The sequence below is a fragment of the Ovis canadensis genome, chromosome 1 (assembly GCF_042477335.2).
Source record: "Ovis canadensis isolate MfBH-ARS-UI-01 breed Bighorn chromosome 1, ARS-UI_OviCan_v2, whole genome shotgun sequence".
NCBI classification, from domain to species: Eukaryota; Metazoa; Chordata; class Mammalia; order Artiodactyla; family Bovidae; genus Ovis; species Ovis canadensis.
The window spans coordinates 142470091-142493028 of NC_091245.1; the positions used below are offsets into that span (position 1 = coordinate 142470091).

The following is a 22938-nucleotide window of genomic DNA, read 5'->3' on the forward strand; positions in this document are numbered from 1 at the left end:
GAGGCCTGGCGTGCTGTGGTTCATGGTGTCGCAGAGTTGGCCATGACTGAGCGACTGGACTGAACTGAACTGACCTGCTCTAAATAAGTCTGGAATCTGACACTTAACCCCTGCTCAGTTCTCTAAATTAAAAGGAACAAAAGGTAGAAGTTGATGTGAGGGAGACTGTGCAGATGAGTTATTTCCAGGGATATGGAAGGCAATTTCAGCAGTCAGCATTTCCTTTGTAAAGTGGGTCCCCAAGTATCCCCCAAACCTGACACCTTAGGTCACACGAGAATTTTCTGTCATATAATAGTGCCAGACTATTGAGATTCTATACATGGCAGCTATTGTACTTTTGGGCAAAGCTACCACAGCAAGATTTTAGAAGTATATTTCTGAGCAATACCTTTCAGAGTTTCTCAGTTTGCAGGGCTTAAGGGTGCTTGTGCATGACCACAGAATCTAGAGAAGGATAGTAAACTTTTCAGTCTATGATGTTCACAAAGCAGTCTGTACTTATTCTCCTTCTTAACTGTCCTGGAGAGCTACATCCTAGCGGCCATCTGTCTAGCCTCCTTACTTTTAAGGATGAAAAGATCATAATGCTCAGAGAAGTTAAAGGACTGTCCGAGGTCTAATAGCCTTACCCCAATTCAATATTCCAGCTACCATATTCCATCTGCTCTACTCTAAATACTCCAATTAGCTGTCATAGAAATCTCATTTATTCCTTGGGACATGCGGTTTGATAAAGCTTAAAGCACACGTCACAATTTTGAGCTGAATGAGACTGCATAGAGATTTAATGATTATTATTTTTATGTTTCAAAAATGTAGGCTGAGGCCCAGGAAATGTTCTATTTAATTCCCAGGGCAAACCTGAGAACAAGGCAAAAAGTCTGGATCCCCTACCCCTGCCTTATGGTTCATCTCCCATATCACAGACCTCCTTCATTTACTATCAAATACTTTCATGAACTTCACGAAGAAGCTGTTCACTTATTTTTTCTATTAAAAAAAATTGCCAGCTTTATGTTTTATGCTATTTGAGGACAGTATGTCAAATATTTAAACTTACTACTCTAAAATTCTAAGTTTTGTCTCATGTAAATGCTGCTACTACAGTACTGTGATCCCTTACCCTGTTAATAAGTAACTTACCAAGAACTGTCAGCTGAATCTTCTTATTTCCAACACCAGGAGCTTTTTTCACTTTGCACTGATATGTGCCAATATCGGACAACTGTAAATTTGTCACATTTATTGAAGCGTCACCAGATTTGAGATCATTACTTGTAAAATGTACTCGTCCTTTCAGATCTTGATAGTAGTCATCATAAATTTTGTCTCCGGAATATAAAATAATCTGATAGAAAGCCAAAATAAGACAATGAGAAAACAAGCAAGCAAGTGAACTCCCTGTCTTGTTAAAGGAGTTCTAGATACACCACAGTACTGTAAGGATCCAAAAAAAAACAAAAAAAGAACACAATATTCTGAGGAATCTACAACTATTCAAACCACAGGTTAAGAAAATGGAAGGAGGATGTGAGGGCGACCTGTTTGCAACATCTGTCAGCCCACTGATCACCGGGGCTGATTCAGCTGATCTGGCTGGCTAGATTAGCCCCTCCCTCCCTCACCACTCCAGGAGCGCCCCTCCAGGAGCGCCCCTCCTGAAGCTGCACACACGGTGGGAGATGAAGACCATCCCCGATAGAGGAGGATCGGTCTTCAGTCAAGGGTTTAACGAGTAGCTGTGCTCTCCTACTAGAATCTCCAAACGAGCTCTCAAGAAAACAGAAAGAGGCCAATATGATCCTTAAGTATTTTAACACACGGTCATTACAGATGGGGAAACCAAGACCCGACATGATTAAATAATACAGTCCTCTATGCGAGCCATTCGGTGAGACCCACAAGAGCGTGGATTTGTGAATTCTTATGCACTCTGTTTTTCAGCTGCCTCAGAGAAAGAAGTATGCCAATCAACTGTATACAATCAGGTTATCAACCACCACCACTACTCCCCAAAGAGGGCTTATGATAATTTACCTGTGGAACTTAAGAACAGTAACAACAACAAAGACATTTTTTTATCTTAATATACTAAGCTAGGGGCACTTGAAGGTTCCAGACTACAACAGATAAAATCATAAACCTGTTAAGATGTGTCTGCCCAACCTGGTTAACAGGACCTTCCAATAAATTTTCAGAGACTAAAAGCAAAGACCCTTCACGACTGAACTGAACTGAAAATTAATTTAAATACTTCATACATTTTATTCACTCATGAAGTCCTTCATTCTGGCCCATCTGAGACCCAAGGGCCAAAGAGCAATAGTACCAAACTTAAATAATAATCAGAAAACTACAGCATACATCCTGCAGACCATTCATCTGGTATGTTCAGTAAGATCGGAATCGGCACTATGTGTAGGAATTTCTCCAGAGCACAGACTTGGGTTTTCTTTCATCTCCTCCTCTACCATGTTGCCCCCGCTCCTAATTCACTAAAGATCTTTTGCTTACATATTAAGAGTCAGCACTGAGGAAGCACTCAATATCAGCTTGCTAAGTAAATAAAAGCAGTTGAAGGGTCCACAGCTGACTTGCTCTGTAAACATAAGCCATCACTTTATTTGCTCCATCTCTGCCCACATCCACCTGTCAACAGCAGTACTGAGAACTCCTTAAATGTATCTTCCTCTGTATTATCCCATGGACTCTCTTGTTGTGAAAAGCCAGGAAGTTCAACCCATGATACTTTGAACCCCTCATTTTTACACATACACACACGCCTTTCTAGGAGGCCCTAGTCGTCAGTCCCTAAGTCGTGTCTGACTCTTTGTGAACCCGTGAACCACAGCCTGCCAGCATCCTCTGTCCGTGGGATTTCTCAGTCAAGAATATTGGAGCGGATTGCCATCTCCTTCTCCAGGGGATCTTTCTGATCCAGGGATCGAACTGGAGTCTCCTGCATTGGCAGGCGGATTCTTTACCACTGAGCCACGTGGAAGCCCAGCCTTTCAAGGAGGGCCTGACAAATATGTCTTCACGGTCAGTCATTTTTGTAAACTAACGTGGTCATGTTCTCATGAAAACAATTTTACAAACAGTAGCTAAGAAATGGAGAAGTAACATGTACCAGGCAATTTTGATTCCTCTTTACAGCCCAATGGGGATGGAGGCACGATCCACATTTAACGTTTTAACCGTGCGGAAGGCAGTGGCTGCCACAGACCAACTCTCTCAATACCGCTGCGATGGAAACCACATCCATCCGGTCTGGCATTGCAGGCTGCCTACATGAACATTTCTGTATGACTTGTAGACTCAGAAAACACTAAACCATACAGTATTTTCAGAAAATTCTTATCACAACCCTGAGAAGCAAGTGTACCTGTTCTTAGTTTACATATGAGGAAACAGAGGCTTATGAAATATGGGAGGCAGTACATGATACTGTATAAGATAATCCAGACGGGTCAACACCTCCCACGGGGGGTGGGAGGAGTAGTCGGGAAAGATCTGGGCTCAAAACCCCTGCTGTGTTTGTTGCCAGCTACGTGACCCTGGGCATGTTCCTTCAAATTCCTGGGCCCTCCTTTTCCTCCTCCTCGAATGTATAATGATCTTCATTCTGGGGTGTTGTTTTAAAACTTAAGTAAGTATATATAATTAAAGTATATAAAACCCTGTCCAGGGTTTATAAAGCATATAAAGCTCAGCACACGGTAAGTGAATGAGTACATCATAACTGCTGATTAAAGAGATCATGCAGGGAATGAGGAGGGAAATTTCTCCAGCCCAGGCCCCCATCACACTACCTGCTAGCTTAAAAATATTACAAGAAGGATTTAGCAAGCATTATAATACAGTTGTAATTCTATGCACACATCCTCCTATGCATCAATCTCTCCCTAACTCTTCTTTCTTTTGGCCTTATTTACTGTGCTTTAGGTTAGAGGCTAGGTGTCTTAACCCAGAAATGGACACTTCAGCCCAGCACCCACTATCACATTTGTCTCTCAGTCCTGTGGACTGTGTGGCTTGTGACTAAGTGGCTCCCACTTAACAAAGAAGTCCTTGGATTCTCCTTCCCTGAATGGAAACACAAGGCTCCAGGACACACTGGCCTTTTTGATCTCAAGAGGCACCTTGTCACAGGGCTTCACCCCTGAGCCTTAAGCCAGGATCTGTGCTCTCCATTCTCGCATCTCAACCATGGAACCAGAGTCCTGGATTCTAAAGGAGGTGGGCACTTCACTGGCAAAGGAATGAGGGGCGTGCAGGGCTCAGGCAGAAGCCTGAGTTCAGGGTATTGGCACTGCCATGGGAAGAGGGGAGGGATGAAGAGCAAGATGGGAGGGGGACAGGGTATCCGGGCTGAGTAGACAGGAGGAGTTGGGCTCAATTTCTTTTCCTTCAGGGAGAGAAGGAAGTTCTCATATCAGAATCAGGGTAGAGATATATCCTTGGAGGGAGTGGCCCCAGCCACTTACAACTCAGGAAAGCACCTTAATTTTTTCCTTCACAAAAACAACATGGGCACACTACTTGTATTTGCCAAAAACAATTAATTACCTAACTGCACTGATTCAGCCACTAACTGCTGCCTGGATAATCCCTTTTTTTGAGATGAACCACAAGTAAAAATTTCCCTTCCAAATATATATATATATATATATATATATATATATATAGAGAGAGAGAGAGAGAGAGAGAGAGAGATAGAGAGAGAGAGAGAGAGAGAGAACTGTTCAGTTCAGTCACTCAGTCGTGTCCGACTCTTTGCGACCCCATGAATCGCAGCACCCCAGGCCTCCCTGTCCATCACCATCTCCCGGAGTTCACTGAGACTCACATCCATCGAGTCAGTGATGCCATCCAGCCATCTCATCCTCGGTCGTCCCCTTCTCCTCCTGCCCCCAATCCCTCCCAGCATCAGAGTCTTTTCCAATGAGTCAACTCTTCACATCAGGTGACCAAAGTACTGGAGCTTCAGCTTCAGCATCAGTCCTTCCAAAAAAATCCTAGGGCTGAACTCCTTCAGAATGGACTGGTTGGATCTCCTTGCAGTCCAAGGGATTCTCAAGAGTCTTCTCCAACACCACAGTTCAAAACCATCAATTCTTCGGCACTCAGCCTTCTTCACAGTCCAACTCTCATATCCATACATGACCACAGGAAAACCCATAGCCTTGACTAGACAGACATTTGTTGGCAAAGTAATGTCTCTGCTTTTGAATATACTATCTAGGTTGGTCATAACTTTTCTTCCAAGGAGTAAGCGTCTTTTAATTTCATGGCTGCAGTCACCATCTGCAGTGATTTTGGAGCCCCCCAAAATAAAGTCTGTTTCTACTGTTTCCCCATCTATTTCCCATGGAGTGATGTGACCGGATGCCATGATCTTCATTTTCTGAATGTTGAGCTTTAAGCCAACTTTTTCGCTTTCCTTTTTCACTTTCATCAAGAGGCTTTTTAGCTCCTCTTCACTTTCTGCCATAAGGATGGTGTCATCTGCATATCTGAGGTTATTGATATTTCTCCCGGCAATCTTGATTCCAGCTTGTGTTTCTTCCAGTCCATTGTTTCTCATGATGTACTCTGCATAGAAGTTAAATAAGCAGGGTGACAATATACAGCCTTGACGTACTCCTTTTCCTATTTGGAACCAGTCTGTTGTTCCATGTCCAGTTCTAACTGTTGCTTCCTGACCTGCATACAGATTTCTCAAGAGGCAGGTCAGGTGGTCTGGTATTCCCATCTCTTTCAGAATTTTCCAGTTTATTGTGATCCACAAAGTCAAAGGCTTTGGCATAGTCAATAAAGCAGAAATAGATGTTTTTCTGGAACGCTCTTGATTTTTCCATGATCTAGCGGATGTGGGCAATTTGATCTCTGGTTCCTCTGCCTTTTCCAAAATCAGCTTGAACATCACGGAGTTCATGGTTCACGTATTGCTGAAGCCTGGCTTGGAGAATTTTGAGCATTACTTTACTAGCATGTGAGATGAGTGCAATTGTACGGCAGTTTGAGCATTCTTTGGCATTGCCTTTCTTTGGAATTAGAATGAAAACTGACTTTTTCCAGTCCTGTGGCCACTGCTGAGTTTTCCAAATTTGTTGGGATATTGAGTGCAGCACTTTCACAGCATTATCTTTCAGGATTTGAAACAGCTCAACTGGAATTCCATCACCTCCACTAGCTTTGTTCGTAGTGATGCTTTCTAAGGCCCACTTGACTTCACATTCCAAGATGTCTGGCTCTAGATTAGTGCTCACATCATCATGATTATCTGGGTCGTGAAGATCTTTTTTGTACAGTTTTTCCGTGTATTCTTGCCACCTCTTCTTAATATCTTCTGCTTCTGTTAGGTCCAGACCATTCCTGTCCTTTATTGAGCCCATCTTTGCATGAAGTGTTCCCTTGGTATCTCTAATTTTCTTGAAGTGATCTCTAGTCTTTCCCATTCTGTTCTTTTCCTCTATTTCTTTGCACTGATCACTGAAGAAGGCTTTCTTATCTCTTCTTGCTATTCTTTGGAACTCTGCATTCAGATGCTTATATCTTTTCTCCTTTGCTTTTCGCCCCTCTTCTTTTCACAGCTATTTGTAAGGCCTCCCCAGACAGCCATTTTGCTTTTTTGCATTTCTTTTCCATGGGGATGGTCTTGATCCCTGTCTCCTGTACAATGTCATGAACCTCATTCCACAGTTCATCAGGCACTCTATCTATCAGATCTAGGCCCTTAAATCTATTTCTCACTTCCACTGTATAATCATAAGGGATTTGATTTAGGTCATACCTGAATGGTCTAGTGGTTTTCCCTAACTTTCTTCAATTTGAGTCTGAATTTGGTACATTACTCCAAACATTTGAACTTCTTTTTCTCTCCCTGGTTTAATAGTATTTGTTAACATTGACATTTAAGTATGTCAGACAAAGCTAATATGAAGCATTCTAAATGAAGTGAAATATTATGTTACCATTAAAAGGCAAAGTGTGATACATGTATTTGCAGATGGGGCTGAAATCGAGCCCCAAACGGTTAATGGAAACTGGTGACTAACAGGAAGTCGTGAGCTTGTCTTACAGAATAGCATACAAGAGAACAGCTAATAAAAACCCTTCCACTTGTATCCTGCCTTCACTGGCCAAGCGTGCCTTCATTATTTTTTTAACTCCTTATCACCTTTATAAAAATGCCTCTGATTATGGGTCACAGAACAACGGGGTTTTCTATATTAGGTCCCTGTTAAAGTGTAACTAGAAAAAATTCTGTAACAATACAGTCATCCCTCAGTAACCATGGGGTTGGGGGTTGGTTCTAGGACCTCCTCTCTTTTCCCCTTCCCTTCCTCAGATGCCAAAATCCACAGGTACTCAGCTCCCTCAAATAAGATGGCATACATATGTTGTTGTTTAGTCGCTAAAGTCATATTTAACCCTTCTGTGACCCCAAGGACTATCGCTCACCAGGCTCCTCTGTCCATGGGATTTCCCAGGCAAGAATACTGGAGCAGGTGTTGCCATTTCTCCAGGGGATCTTCCTGAACCAGGAATCGAACCTGTGTCTCCTGCATTATTAGCAAGTGGATTCTTTACCACTGAGCCACCAGGGAAGTCTGACGTACTTATAAGATGGTAAAGCATATGCATCCTCCCGTATCTTTATCTAGATGGCCTAGGATGGCATCCCCGACATGTCACGCATATCCCTGCGAACTCTCATGCCTGCTCCTTACACGTTTCCCATGGCCCCGGGCCACACACACTTCCAAGGCCAGATTTTCAGAACATTCTCAAGCTCCCCTTTTTCCTTGCAGCCCTCTGTAAGAAGTCTGATGACCTTTTCCTTCCTCAGAAATCTGAGGTCACTTATCCATTATCCCATATACTTTATCCAGATTACCTTTATCTAGAATACTTAATACAGTGTAAGTGCTATGTAAATTACTGCTGGCATGTGGGAAGTTCAAGTTTTGCTGTCTGGAACATTCTGGAATTTTTTTTTTTCCTGAATGTTTTCAATCCATGATTGGTATAATCCACCAACGCAGAACTCACAGATCTGGAGGGCCAACTGCTATTTTGTTTTTTAAGGCATTCAACATACAGGATATTTAAGTTGCAAAAATATGGGAAATAGACTGTAATAATATGTACCTTCACACCTCTGTTAGATTTGACCCTTATACTGGTGATGGAATCCCCGTGTGAAACTTGGAAATTCAATTCTATCTAACCTTTCACAACATCCAGTTTACCCTGGTGCCCCTGAGATGTCACACACTTCCCTGCAGACTAACAAGCCTGCTCTGTACACACCTCCCAGGCCCCTGGGCCACACGTATTTCCAAGGCCAGATTTTCAGAACATGCTCAAGCTCCCCTTCTTCCCTGCAATCCTCTGTAAGAAGTCTGGTAACCTCTCCTTCCTCTGAAATCTGAAGTCACTTATCCATCTCACTCCATTACATCAGGGTGCTTACTTTCCAAGCATCTGCCTTTCTCCCCTACACTGCAAGCCGAGGAAGTCTCAGGCTTCCTTCACAGCTCCCCATGTCCCCCCACCTATGGTATCAACACAGTGACAGACACCAAACACAGGTTCCCCTGACATCTGCCGAGTGAGCAGCACTTACCACTTGATCCACCTTCTGATTATCGGCTGGTGACAGCAGCCACTCGATGTCCAGTGGGCCCTGGTCTTCTGGACCGAGGGTAAATTTGCATGGCAAATAAGCAGTTTCCCCTTTGGCCTTTTCAATCATCTGTTCAGGAGTAGTGATACTCAAACCTCTGGTGAAATCTAGAAAATGAAACACAAATGGACTGAGCATCTGCTCCAAGGCTGGCAGCACCCTCAGGACACCTCAACTGTTCAGAGGGACCACAGGGTGTGGGGGAAACAGGACTTTACTGGGGACCAGGGTAATGAAACTCCAACTCAGTGGTCCCAGTCTGTGTGTGTGCGCCTCTGTAGAAATAGAAATACTAATACACATCCTATTCAATATAATTTCATTTCAGAGCACTGGAAGCTTCTCAGTATTATTTGGAATAACAGTATTCTCACATGAGTTGGAAGAACCTAAGAGGATTTTTATTATCCAGGCAGATGTTTAAAACTGAACCTGGCTAGAGTCTCTGAAAGGTCAGTTACATCAGTCTAATTCAAGGCCACATTAATTCATGCTTGCCATGGTGTCAGAAGCACACTTGGAATTCCTATCACTGGGCACATGCTGATGAATTCTGACACATTTTGTGTCCAGGCTTCTATAATTCCAAATTTTTATTAAATTTGATTTTGTGACTTTTATTGAAATCTTAAAAATATTTCTAAGCAATAAATTTTGATGACAATTCAAAAGGGGAAAAAATACTGTCAATTTATACAGTTTTAAACATACCAAAATGTTGACCTCAATATTATCTTTAAGACACTTCTTACTTTATCTCTGCTTATTTCCCTTCTGAAAAAGTCAAAGTTATTACATAATTTTAAGAAGACATCTTAAAATTCTATAACTTATTTTCAAATTTGTAGCCTATGAAACTTCCACTTAGATTGCTGAGCTCATGTGCCCTAGAACCTGTGCTCCGCAACAGGAGAAACCACCTCAAGAGGCCAGCGTACTGCAACTAGAGAGGATCGCCCCCTGCTTGCTGCAACTAGAAAAACACCAGGAAGCAACAGAGATCCAGCACATCCAGAAATAATTTTAAAAAAACAACAACAAAAACTGGACACAGACTCTCTGCACAACTTCTCCTAAACGAGAAGTTGGCCTTGCTTCTGGCCAACAGCCTGTGGCCTGAGTCCTGCTGAGCCTCCCGCAGCCAGGCTTCGGGAGGTGTTGCTGCTCCCACTCTGGCCCACTAGGACCCCTGCCACCCGTCACCATGTGCATGACATAAGAGAGGGCTGAGGTGTGTGCACAACAGCTACCAGTGCCCAACACACGGCCACCCTGGAACACAGGCCCAGCCCCACACCTGCCACCTGCAGCCCCAGGACTGAGCCCCGACAGGACCGTGAACTAACACACGATCGCTGTTTTACAGCCTCTCAAGTTTGGGTTGGTTTGTTAAACAGCAAATATTAATGATACGCCATCCAAAATCTCTGCTGCTGCTGCTGCTGCTGCTGCTGCTGCTACTGCTACTAAGTCGCTTCAGTCGTGTCCGACTCTGTGTGACCCCATAGACGGCAGCCCACCAGGCTCCCCCGTCCCTGGGATTCTCCAGGCAAGAACACTGGAGTGGGTTGCCATTTCCTTCTCCAAAGCGTGAAAGTGAAAAGTGAAAGTGAAGTCGCTCAGTTGTGTCCGACTCTTAGAGGAGCCTACCAGGCTCCTCTGTCCATGGGATTTGCCAGGCACGGACTGGAATGGGTTGCCATTGCCTTCTCCGCCAAAATCTCTGATTCAGCCTAAATGAACTACTTACCATCCCCCAAAGTCCATACTACCCCAATCTCCATTTCATGTACATATTTCTAGGTTAGATGGTATGATTTGATACTTATATGTATAATTACGACTAATTCTCCTGATTAATATTCAATTCTCTGAATGAATACTTTCTATCACTTCTAATAACTCAGTTCCAGTCCTGCTTCACTTAAGGCATTCTGCTATCTTTTCAGACTACAGTGATTTTTCTTTCTGTCTTCCTGGAATGCTCACAGTACTTTACTTTCTGCTATTTGTATTATCACTCGTTCAGCACTCAATGTATACTATTTTTTTATTTTCCCTTTTATAAACTTTACTGTGAAATTGACTCAGGCTCCATGGTTTTTGCCTCATCTTCCAGACATCAGTGAACTTATCTTCCCATACCACCTTGTATTTTTAAGAAAATTTTTAAAATGTATACCCTGATTCATTAGCTCCATCAGGGTTTGTGGAAATTGTGGCTTTTATCTCTTGCTGGGTTCCTTGCACACCAGAAAATAACTGGTGACTGGACTGTAAGTTTGATCAATTTTAGGAATGTTGAAAAAGAGCATTAATTTGTCAGAAGGTCCTGCTATTTGAAGATCTCCTATCTACAGCTACTATAACTGTTGCCTGCATCTAACTGGTCTGGAAATGAATACCATACAAATGATCTAAGATAGAGAATTCCATTTCAAATGAATCAAGACAGCTCAAAAATATGGAGGCAAGAATGAAATTTGCTATAGAAAAAATAATTAAAACCTCCTAGTTACTCTGTGCTTCAAGTTTTTATTTTATAAAAATCAAATTGAAAAGTCAAGAAGGCATCACTGAGACATCTAAACTGAGTAAAAGTTCCAATCCTCCTAATTCATGTTTTCAGCACTGACACTACCATCATTAGAATGAAATGTAACTTTGTTTTCATGATAGTATCATCCATTCTTTCCTGTTTGATACATAAAATTACTTCTCTTTCAAAGAGTATCTTAGAAAACAGTTACATGTATATAAAAGTGATCTGGATAGACAAATTGTTAGCAGTTATTTTTCACAACAGAGATTTTAAGAAAGGTGAATTTTATAATGAGATTTCCTTAATATGTATATTGCTATAAGAAATTTTAAACAGACTTTTAAAGACTTGCAGTACTTTGTTTTCCAAAAATGTTTAAAACATTCAACTACTCTTCATTGTGTTGCACTAGAAAGGAATTAAAATCTCAGGATGGTACAAAACAGTTATTGGGTTTCCTAGCAACTCTGTAGGGGCCTCTCGGCATGGAGGCATAGTTTTTCAATATTGATGCATGCATCAGTCAAAAACCGTAGAAGACAAAGGCAGACACTTGGTCTCATGTTGCGTCTCTGGATATTCCTAATACTGCCCAATTCTATTTATGCAGCACATGAGGGATAGTTTAACTCGTAAACTACTTTCAAGTTCAAACATGATCTCTAAACTAAATCATGTAACAAACCTTCTTAACAATTTTACTCAACCTTATATTCAGAATGTGATGAAATACGTAGCACATGATCAACCCTAAGTGTTTGCAGAGTCTTGTTAGTAAGAGCTCAGTACTAGATTATGTAAATAAACTGGCTGAGTCATGTCCCTTTTTGGCAGTGACTGAAATAACATCTCCCGGTTTTCTGCTTGCTTTTTCTAATCTCCAAATTCCGAATTCCTGCCGTGCAGTGAGCAGGCTGAGCTCGGATTCCGTAACGCGTTCAGGCCTCTGTTATTTCTCCCATAGGCTAAGCCTGAGGTCTTCCCTGCACCCACTCTACTTCATTCTAACCATCTCCATGCTTCACCCAGAGTGTTCACTACACATTGCTTTTTAAACTGTATCACTGCCTGGTCTGAAAACCTCTGGTGGGTCCACGCTAGCTCAGATGCCTTTATTCTCCTCAGCACCCTTTATATCCAGGCACCTCCCCACCTTTAGCTGCTTCGTACCCCCACTCTGAGCACCCACACACTTTACAACACTGCCTTCCCTGCTTAAGCCCACCTTTTAGGGCAATCATGTTAGTTTGGTCTCAGGCCAGACCCTTCCCCAGAAAGCATTCTTTGTACCCAATTAAGGGGTTCCCTGGCGACTCAGTGATAAAGAATCTGCCTGCGATGCAGGTGACACAGGTTCGACCCCTGGGTTGGGAAGATTCCCTGGAAAAGGGGATGGCAACCTACAGTCTTCTTGCCTGGAGAATTCCATGGACAGAGAAGGACCTTGTGATCCCAAAGTCAAACATGACTGAGCAACTAAACAACAAGAGACTGAATCCAAAAACAGCAGTCCAGCAACTGACAACCCAATGCAGAGTCATACATGGCCAAAGCTCCTCGGCATGCACGCACTGCCTCAGAAGACACACAGTAAAGCAGCAGCCTCAGTAAAACAGGGTACGTGCTCGTGGTGGGGGGCTTATCGGTTGACTGACTGACTGGATAAGGCCTCCATCACAAGCACGTACCCTGTTTTACCAAGGCTGCTTCTTCACTGTCCCCACTCTGGTGTTCTTGCCTGGAGAATCCCAGGGATGGCAGGGCCTAGTGGGCTGCGGTCTAGGGGGTTGCACAGAGTCAGACACGGCTGAAGCGACTTAGCAGCAGCAGCAGCTTCTTTACTGTGCGTCCTCCTGCTGCAGTGCCTGCATGCTAAGGCGCTTCAGTCAGTTGTGTCCGACCCTGTGCGACCAGAAGGACCGTAGCCCCTCGGGCTCTTCTGTCCAGGTAAGAATACTACAGTGGGTTGCCATGCCCTCCTCCAGGGGATCTTCCAGACCCAGGGATCAAACCCAAGTCTCTTATGACTCCTGCACTGGAAGTGGGTTCTTTTCCACTAGTGACACTCAGGAAGTGCTCTTTTGCAGAGAAGAAGCCAATTCTGACTCCATGTTGGAACTGTTTCTTTACTTGCTTTTGTTATTAATCATACAGAAGGGCCTGCCCCTAAGACTCCCGCCCCTCTAACTGCCTGTTAAACTAGAGTGCCTTTGTTCAGAACCCTGTCCACCTGCGCATGACAAGAAGGAAGAAATTAACACATGCCCTGCCTGAGGCTTACTATTCTAGGAGGTGTTTCCAAGATTAATGGCATTTTTACTTTGCTTCCTCATCTCTCCCCATCTCTGATCTATAAAAGAACCTGGTATCCACACCCCGATAAAATGGATATTTTGAGGAGCTAGCCTGCCATCCTCTGTCAGCCAGCTCCCTGAATGAAGTCTCTTCTTTGCCTCAACTCCTCCTGTCTTGGATTCATTGGCCTGTTATGCAGTGAGCAGAGCAAACTTGGACTTGGTAACTTCCCACCCTACACCCTAGGTGAATAGTTCACATTTGACTTAGAAGCCAAAGCTTCTTGATTATCATTGATTTCCTTTAGCGGAGCAAAATTTCTAGTGCTTGGGTTAAAAATAAGGAAAAGAAAAGCTACGGCACAAGTATGTAGCTCCTTTGTGTAAGAGGAAGGAAACAGAATCTACCCAAATGAAAGACATTCCATTTCAAAGTAGTGAAGAAAAATTAACAAGGTGCGGCTAAAAGTCGGTGAAAATAAGTTAAGGTCTTTTTCTATCAAAGATGGAATCACAACAGTGAAGGCATTCTGGTCAAGGGCCAATCATCAAAGGAAATCAAAGACACCGGAGGAAGCACGGAAGGGGGAAGACAGAATTAAGTGCATACACTCTGTGGAGCATCTGCGTTTGCACACATTCCCCTTGTCTGCAAGGCCCACCTTCTCCCACTGGAAGCACCTGGCAGCCATTCCACGCCTCTCACCTGTGGCCTCCTCCCCCTCCCCCCATCCCCACAGGCAGTGCTAATTGCTTCCTGCTCGCAATTACACAACCTGCTTCTCTACTGCAGGCACAAACCAAGTTCCCACACTTAACTGAGGGCTTCTTCGAAGCCTCAGGGGTATAAAGAATCCATCTGCCAATCCAGGAGACTCTCGAGGCACAGCTTCCACCCCTGGGTCGGGAAGATCGCTTGGAGGAGGAAGTGACTCCCCACTTCAGTATTCTTGCCTGGGAAATCCCACGGACAGAGGGGCCTGGCAGGCTCGGACATGACTGAGCACGCACGCACACCCTTTAAGCACACACTTTTAGTTGCTTAACAGGGTCCCAGGGTTTCATCTCTGGAGGGCATGTTCCAAGCCTTATTCGACACACCCTGGACCTGCCTCAGAAGAAACTGCTTAGTTTAAGCACAGAGCAGGAGTTCCCGGCAGAGTGAAGGTGAAGGGGCTGTTTGCAAGAGGAATGCTGATGGGAGAAAAGATCATGACACCTTATGGGAAAGTCCTGGGAAGGAGGGCCATGGGCAGACTGTGTAGCGAAGCCACTGGGGATGCATGGAGCTCAGAGGGAGCTGAGCAAGCCTGGCTGTATGCTAACAGGAGCAAAGACCGATGCCTATTGCTTTAATATTCACATCACAAGAAATATTAGCGGATGTGATAAGAAATTAATATGGATTCAACTGTATAGTTATGTTGCGTGTAAGTCACTTCAGTCGTGTCTGACGCTGCGACCCCACGGACTGTAGCCTGCCAGGCTCCTCTGTCCACAGGATTCTCCAGCTAAGAATACTGGCGTGGGCTGCCATGTTCTCCTGCAGGGGATCGACCCCATCCAGGGATCTCTTGCATCTCCCTCATTGACAGGTGGGTTCTTTACCACTCACACCACTTGGGAAGCCTGCAAATTTATGTTAACATGAAAGAAGTATGACATTAAAACTTTAATTTGTGAATATTCTAAAATCACAACCCTTGTGGCTCAGCCAATAAAGAGTCCACCTGCAATGCGGGAGATCTGGGTTCCATCATTGGGTTGGGAAGATCCCCTGGAGAAGTGAAAGGCTACCCACTCCAGTATTCTGGCCTAGAGAATTTCATGGACTGTATAGTCCACGGGGTCACAAAGAGTCAGACACGACTGAGTGACTTTCACTTCACTAAAATCACAACTAGGGATGAAAAAGTTGCTTGTCTATCTTGCAACTCCCTCCAGAACAACATGAAGCAAAATGAGAAAAATGTTATATACTTATGCATGTTTTCTCAAAATATCTGGAGTCATTCCAAAGATACGAACAGAAAAGAGAAACTAGGAATAAAAATAAGAGTAATTTAACTTCATTTTCCAAAGGTCTGGCATAATTCTTTGGTTGCTTGAAAAGGGATATGTTATAATGATCTTAGTGTCAATTTTTATAAAGAATTTATTTGATATTGCCTTTTGTGAGAAATATTAAAGAATGTCATAAAGGTTACTATGTTAAATAGAGAACACATTCAGTTGTATTGCTTAGTTCAGAATATGGAGTTCAGGAACCTTACATATAAAAACACAGAAACACTGAAAAACGATTCATTAGGGCAATGTTAAAAAATAAACTGGGGAAATCAGGAAGTGGTATGTTTAAGAAGTTGATTGGGACAAGTATAATTTTTTTGTGTATGTCTGATTAACAAATACTACAAATCAGATGTCTGGGTTAGCAAGCAACTCACTGGGACGCTTTAAGTCCTGTCTTAAATATTGCAAAAATGCAACTGCGAAGCTATTTAGACCCTTTCCTTGACCCTAAATCTAATCTGCCAATTTCCTTCTCACCAGGGAGCTGCTTTGGGATTAGCAATGTTAAAAGTCACCTAAATACTAAGCGTTTGTTTCTAGGAAAGAAAAAGAAAAACTTACTATATGTTAAGGGTAGTTAACTACTCCAACTAGGCCTTTAAACAAACATTGTTCAGGAAGAGGAAAAAAAAAAAACACTGGAAGGTAGAAATTACCCTCTTTGCTGCCTAGTATGTATGTGAGTGTTAGTCATTCAGTCGTGTCCAACTCTCTGTGATCCCATGGACTTTAGTCCACCAGGCTCCTCTGTCCTTGGAATTATAGTTAATTCCCATGTGTTACTCAGTACAATGTGTTAATATGTACCATTGAGCTAAGAAAATAAAACAGAGTCAGATAAGTTAATAACAATGAGAAACAACATTAGGTATACTTATTTGCTTTTCTATGCTATTTTTTAAAAATCAACTCTCAGCTCCCCAACCCCAGCGAGTAATCAAAAAGCAAGTGCCCAGAAAATAAACTGAGATGGAAATAGGGAAACCATCACCTTAACCATAAATAGTAATGAGCAGTGACTGAGTACCTATTAAGTGCCAGGGTGAGCTGCTCAGTCGTTTCTCACTCTTAGCAACCCCATGGACTGTAGCCCACCAAACTCCTTTGTCTGTGGAATTTTCCAGGCAAGAATACTGGAGTGTGTAGCCATTCCCCTCTCCAGGGGATCTTCCTGACCCAGGGATTGAACCCAGGTCTCCTGCAATGCTGGCAGATTCTTTACTGTCTGAGCCACCATGGGTGTTAGATTATGTGCCAGGCACTTCTCAAAATATTTTATACACATTAACTCCTTCAAGTCTCATAACAACTCTGAGGGCGTTACTACTATTATCTCAATTTTACAGTGACGAAACAGAGACGGTAAGAGGTACCTAAGCTACTAAGTGAGCAAGATACAAATCGAGGCAGACTGGCTCCCAAGCCACACTCACCCTGCAAGCAGAAGTCCATGAGCCAACAGCCCTGGACATTAAGAGATTTCCTTTTTTAAAAAAAATCACCACAAAATAATACAGTGAGTACATTATTAGACCCCCTTCCAGTCACTGTGGTGGAAGAAGGTTTGGAATTTTCGCTATTCCTCTCCTATACTAGATTTCCAAGAAGACAGCATTTTAGGTAGCACAAAGTTCAGGCGTATGGGCTGCCCTGTTTTTAAAACAAGAGATATACCAGACTAGGATCTGTTGTCAAGTTTGTCACACAAAAAACCTCTATCACTTTGGACATGTTGTTTCTCTGGGGCTCAAACATAAATTAAGGGTGTTAAACTGCATTATCTTTTTCAGATCTAAATATGTCCGAAGTTTAGACCATCAATTAAGCAACCAACCAACAAGAAGCCTTCCCCCAACACCCATCCCCTCCCTTCCCCGCACAACTCAATGCCAGTATTGACAGCTGTCTGGGCTTACCTCACGGCAAGTGAGCCATTTCTGAAATACGAGCAGGCTAAACTGTGCAAGCAGTTCTGCCTACAAGCAGCATGGGCTCTGAAGTCCGAGCTGTGCTATAATTCAAACCGAGGTTACCAATGCTTGCGTGCGTGCGTACTTAGTCACTCAGCTGTGTCCAACTCTTTGTGACCCCATGGACTGTAGCCCACCAGACTCCTCTGTTCATGGGATGTTCCAGGCAAGAATACTAGAGCAGGTTGCCATTTCCTACTCCAGGACATCTTCCTGACCCAGGGATCAAACCCAGGTCTCCTGCGTCGGCAGGCGGATTCTTCAGCACTGCACCATCTAGGAAGCCCTACCAAATGCTTAGGCAGGGCAAGTTTCTAGTCTTTTAAGTACTGATGTTTTCTACTATAAAGTGAGCATTAGCAGTAAGAACGCTTACTTCCACATAGAGATTAAATACAATAATGCATGTAAAGCTCTTAGGTATCATCCCTTCGATAAACAGTATCCAGTATGAAAACTTACTGTTGTCTTCCAAAACCCATCATTCCTACTAGGAAATGAACTCATGTAGTGTTGGGAAAGTATCTTTTATCCCTCACACTGAGCAGCACCTTAGATACAGAACTCAAACTCTGTTATGTAAATAAAGGACACAGCCTTGTATATACTAGATCTGGCAATCAGAACCTCACTGGCAACCTAGAACAAATATGATTTTTTTTTTTTTTAATTAAAGCCTTCAGGTTGGGGAGGGATATTCCTAACTACAGAAGTTGAGTATGTGAGCAGAGACAGAAACGACTGCTATTTTGAGGAACGTGGCTCTTAAGAGTAGGAGAAAAATAGCACTGTGATATGTCATCAAGGAAAGGTTGTTTTGAAGTGAGAAATATAGAGCATGTTTATAAAGTCAGAAGGAAAGGGGAATGGGAGGTTAAATACACAGAACACGCAGAGACTGAAGGAAACAATGAGACCTAGAAAAAAGGGATAAGATAATTTTAAATGAGATTCGAGGGAAGGACATTTCTTCTGCTGTAACAAAGGAGAGACATGGAGTATTTACCTAGAATATAAGAGGCACAAAAAAATGTGGATAGAGAATTCCAGAAAAACAGCTACTTCTGCTTCATTGACTATGCTAGAGCCTTTGACTGTGTGGATCACAACATACTGTGGAAAATTCTTAAAGAGATGACAATACCAGACTACCTAACCTGCCTCTTGAGAAACCTGTATGTAGGTCAAAAAGCAACAGTTAGAACCAGACATGGAACAACGGACTGGTTCCAAATTGGGAAAGGAGTACCTCAAGGCCGTATATTGTTATCCTGATTATTTAACTTACATGCAGAGTACATTATGAGAAACACTGGGCTGGATGAAACACAAGCTGGAATCAAGATTGCTGGGAAAAACATCAATAATCTCAGAAACGCGGATGACACCACCCTTTTGGCAGAAAGTGAAAAAGAACTAAAGAGCCTCTTGATGAAAGTGAAAGAGGAGAGTCAAAAAGTTGGTTTAAAGCTCAACATTCAGAAAACTAAGATCATGGCACCTGGTCCCATCACTTCATGGCAAATAAATGGGGAAACAATGGAAACAGTTACAGACTATTTTCTTGGGCTCCAAAATCACTGCAGATGCGACTGCAGCCATGAAACTAAAAGATGCTTGCTCCTTGGAAGAAAAGCTATGACAAACCTAGACAGCATATTAAAAAGCAGAGACATTACTTTGCCAATAAAGGTCCATAGTCAAGGCTATGGTTTTTCCAGTAGTCATGTATGGATTTGAGAACTGGACCATAAAGCTGAGCACCAAAGAATTGATGCTTTTGAACTGTGGTATTGGAGAAGACGCTTGAGAGTCCCCTGAACTGCAAGGAGATCAAACCAGTCAATCCTAAAGGAAATCAGTCCTGAATATTCATTGGAAGGACTGACGCTGAAGCTCCAATACTTTGGCCACCTGATAGGAAGAAGTGACTCATTTGAAAAGATCCTGATGCTGGGAAAGATTGAAGGCAGGAGGAGAAGGGGACAAGAGAGGAGGATGAGCTGGTTGGATGCCATCACTGACTGGACAGACATGAGTTTGAGCAAGATCTGGGAACTGGGGACGGACAGGGAGGCCTGGTGTGCTACAGTCCACGGGGTCCCAAAGAGCTAGACACAACTGAGTGACTGAATTGAGAGAGGCTTTTGGAGACTGGTTCAAATCTTTAATATATGAAAAGGAATGGGAGAAGAGTGGAAAGACAGCAGAATGGTACCATGAGTCCAACGGCGACGAGCTGATGGCTGATGAAGAGGAGCAAAGACATTCATCCCACTGTTTCTTGGTATGATAAATAACATTTATCATATGTTTTTTCTAATTTTATATCATAACATCATGTCATTTTTTTCTAGTTTATATATATTTGAAATTTGCCATAATAGCATTTAAAAAAGAAAACTGCAATGATGTGGCACTGTACACTCAGCAGAACAAACTGAAAAAAGGCAGTGATTTGGAGCAAGTCTCATCTCTATAGAAGGGAGTGTTAACTGGTACAATTAATTTTGGAAAACATTTGGGAGCATCACCTAAAGCTAAACAGGTGTGTAATCAAGACCCCAGAAATGCCAATCATAGTTACCGTGTGCACTGAAACACGTGGCTGGGGACGGCATAGCCACATTTTTCATGAGAACAGAAAACCAGAGGAGAAACATGTCTATCAACAGTAGAATGGGCAAATCAACTGTGGTAGTCACATGACAGAATGCCATATGGCAAAGCGAATGAATAAACCAGAGCTATCCAACAGAAGCAATTGTACCAACGTGACAGGAAGCCAAGCTCAGGCAGAAAAGCATGCACTGTATAATTCTGTGTATACAGTGTCGACGCCAATCTATGCTGTTAGAAAGCAGAAGACAGGGGCGGAAATGACTGCAGGGCGCACGAGGGGACTTTTGATGGTGGGTTTTGTTCTGTCTCTTGACCTGGATGATAATTGTATAGATGTGTCTGCTTTGTGATTATGCTCTCTCACTGGTAAATAATGCTCTAAACTGCACGCTTTTCCGGCTCCCCTGGTGGCTCAGACAGTAAAGAATCCGCCAGCAATGTGGGAGACCCGAGTTCAATGGCAACCCACTCCAATATTCTTGCCTGCAGAAGCCCCATGGACAGAGGAGACTGGTGAGCTATAGTGCATGGGGTCACAAAGAGTTGGACATGACTGAGTGACTAAGCACAGCACAGCACGCTTTTCTACAAGCGAAAGAAAAGAGAGAAAGTGAAGTTGTTCAGTCGTATCCGACTCTTTGCGACCCCATGAACTGTAGCCTACCAGGGTTCTCTGTCCATGGGATTTTCCAGGCAAGAATACTGGAGTGGTTGCCACTGCCCTTCTCCAGGGGATCTTCCCAACCCAGGGATCGAACCCGAGTCTCCCACATTGCAGGCAGACGCTTTACTGTCTGAGCCAGCAGGGAAATCAAAGGTTTATTTTAAAATGAATTTTAAAAGGTGAAGGAATTAAAGCAGAAAACTTGTCTTTATTTTGTCTTTGTTAAAAAAACATGATGTTCTGGTAATTCCCTGGTGGTCTAGTGGTTAGGACTTGGCGAGCTTGCTACCACTCCTGGTCAGGGAACTAAGATCCAATAAGCCTCGCTGTGGGCTCCACCCTTTATATTTCTGATGCTTTATAAAAATGTACATTAAAAAAAAACAAAACTGTAGCCAAGTGGACAGTAAGAACAGTGGGCTGAAGGGCTGGCATACAAGGTGAAGGGGGAAATGGTTTGGAGAAGCAGTGGGTCCTCGAGAGAATAATCAGAAAACCATATGGCTTTTACATCACACAGCACATCTGCCCTAATCTGTACCTGTTTTTCTTTATTTATTCATTTACTTATCTACTCATTTATGGTTTTATTTATTTTATTCAGGATTAAATGCCAGTCACCCTCCTCCAGACTGAAGCTTGCCCACAGTATTGGAATGACATCTTCCTCCTGTCTCCAAAAGAATCTACTGCCAGACCTAACCCACATGTACATATTATTTATTCCCCCAAACTTCTTCTATGGCGATTGCAGTCCTGTATGAGAAACTGAATATGGAACTTATAAATCAGGAGCAGTTAAAGCACAAATTACAATGTAAAGCCAAACGGGGGGGTTAGGAATGTGAGCACACAGACTGTATCTGTGGAACTGGACTGCGACCCACTCCTTCCTCCTCTCCTCAAGGGCACACAAACAGACTCATCTAAGGAAAGAACTCAAATTTCATTTCTTGATTAAAATTAAGTGTCAGCCTTTTTCAATCTATGTAGTATACTACTTTCCTCATGTTCTTTAATACAGAGATGCTAATTTCAGAATTCTCTGGCAAAACAAATGCAAATTGGGTATTTTGCATTATGGGTTAAGCAGATCCGTTGCCATGGTGAATATTTTCATCACCTTCAGAGAATAGTATGTATCGCTCCATTTTAAGAAATCTGCCTTTGCCTTCTTGTTCAAAAAACCCTCAGGCTCTCTTTTCTTCCTTTAATTAACATGAAAGAGGAAAAAGTGAGTACATGGCGAAAACAACAACAACAAAAAACTCCAGTGAAGTGTCTTAGAGAGATCACAGAAAATAAAAAAGCAAAGAGATTATAGCAAAACAAGAAAATAAACTGATCTTGTGAAAAACCGTGAAGTTAGTAAGGAAAAGGTTACCAAAAAAAAAAAAAAAATTCCTGTTGTAAGTATATTTAACTTGACTGCCTTAATCTTGGCATGATTTCCTTTCTAATATCCCAAAATGAATTCAAATTTCCCTAGCAACCATCACCAGGGACCACTCTATCCTTACTTTTGATATTTCCATAAATGCATTTATTTTCTTCATGGGCAAGCTAAAAATATTATTTTTCCCCTATATTTGGGTTTTGGCCTTATATCTAAAATACAAATGTATATAGCTATCAAATAAAGACAGTTTATATAATTCTCTAATGATTTGAAGAAACTAAATATGAAGTGAGACTTTTATTTAACTTGTTGCCAACAGGAATATTATGTGACACAAATATTTTAGATAAAATCTCATGACAGCAATTCCAAAGGCACTTCCCACTGAGAAAGCTGTTCTGATGGCACACCACACCCATGCTATTTTAATCAGTAGCATGTTCTGAAACTAAATAATAGTGGAAGGTGACTGGAATTAAAGCTCCAGGTTCTAGACCTGTGCTAACCAGTGTGATAGCCACATCCGACTACTGAGCATATGAAATGTGGCTAGTGCAAACTGAGATGTGCTGCAGGAAAAATACAGACCAGATTTTGAAGACTTAGTATGAAAAAAAAAGTTATTGATGTTCAGTTTGACCACATATAGAATTAATATTTTATATATACTGGGTTA

At 42.5% G+C, this 22938-nt stretch overlaps 1 protein-coding gene across 6 annotated transcripts in view; it reads right to left on the minus strand.

Annotated features, from left to right (window-relative positions):
* CXADR (CXADR Ig-like cell adhesion molecule) overlaps positions 1–22938 on the minus strand; it is a 67098-nt gene that overhangs the window by 34914 nt on the left and 9246 nt on the right. For all 6 annotated transcript variants that reach the window (XM_069550138.1, XM_069550148.1, XM_069550167.1 and 3 more), the window contains exons 2-3: positions 8639–8805; positions 1147–1351 (exon numbers count right to left, since the gene is read on the minus strand). In XM_069550138.1, the coding sequence (XP_069406239.1) occupies positions 1147–1351; positions 8639–8805 (372 nt within the window). The remainder of the gene's footprint in view (positions 1–1146; positions 1352–8638; positions 8806–22938) is intronic.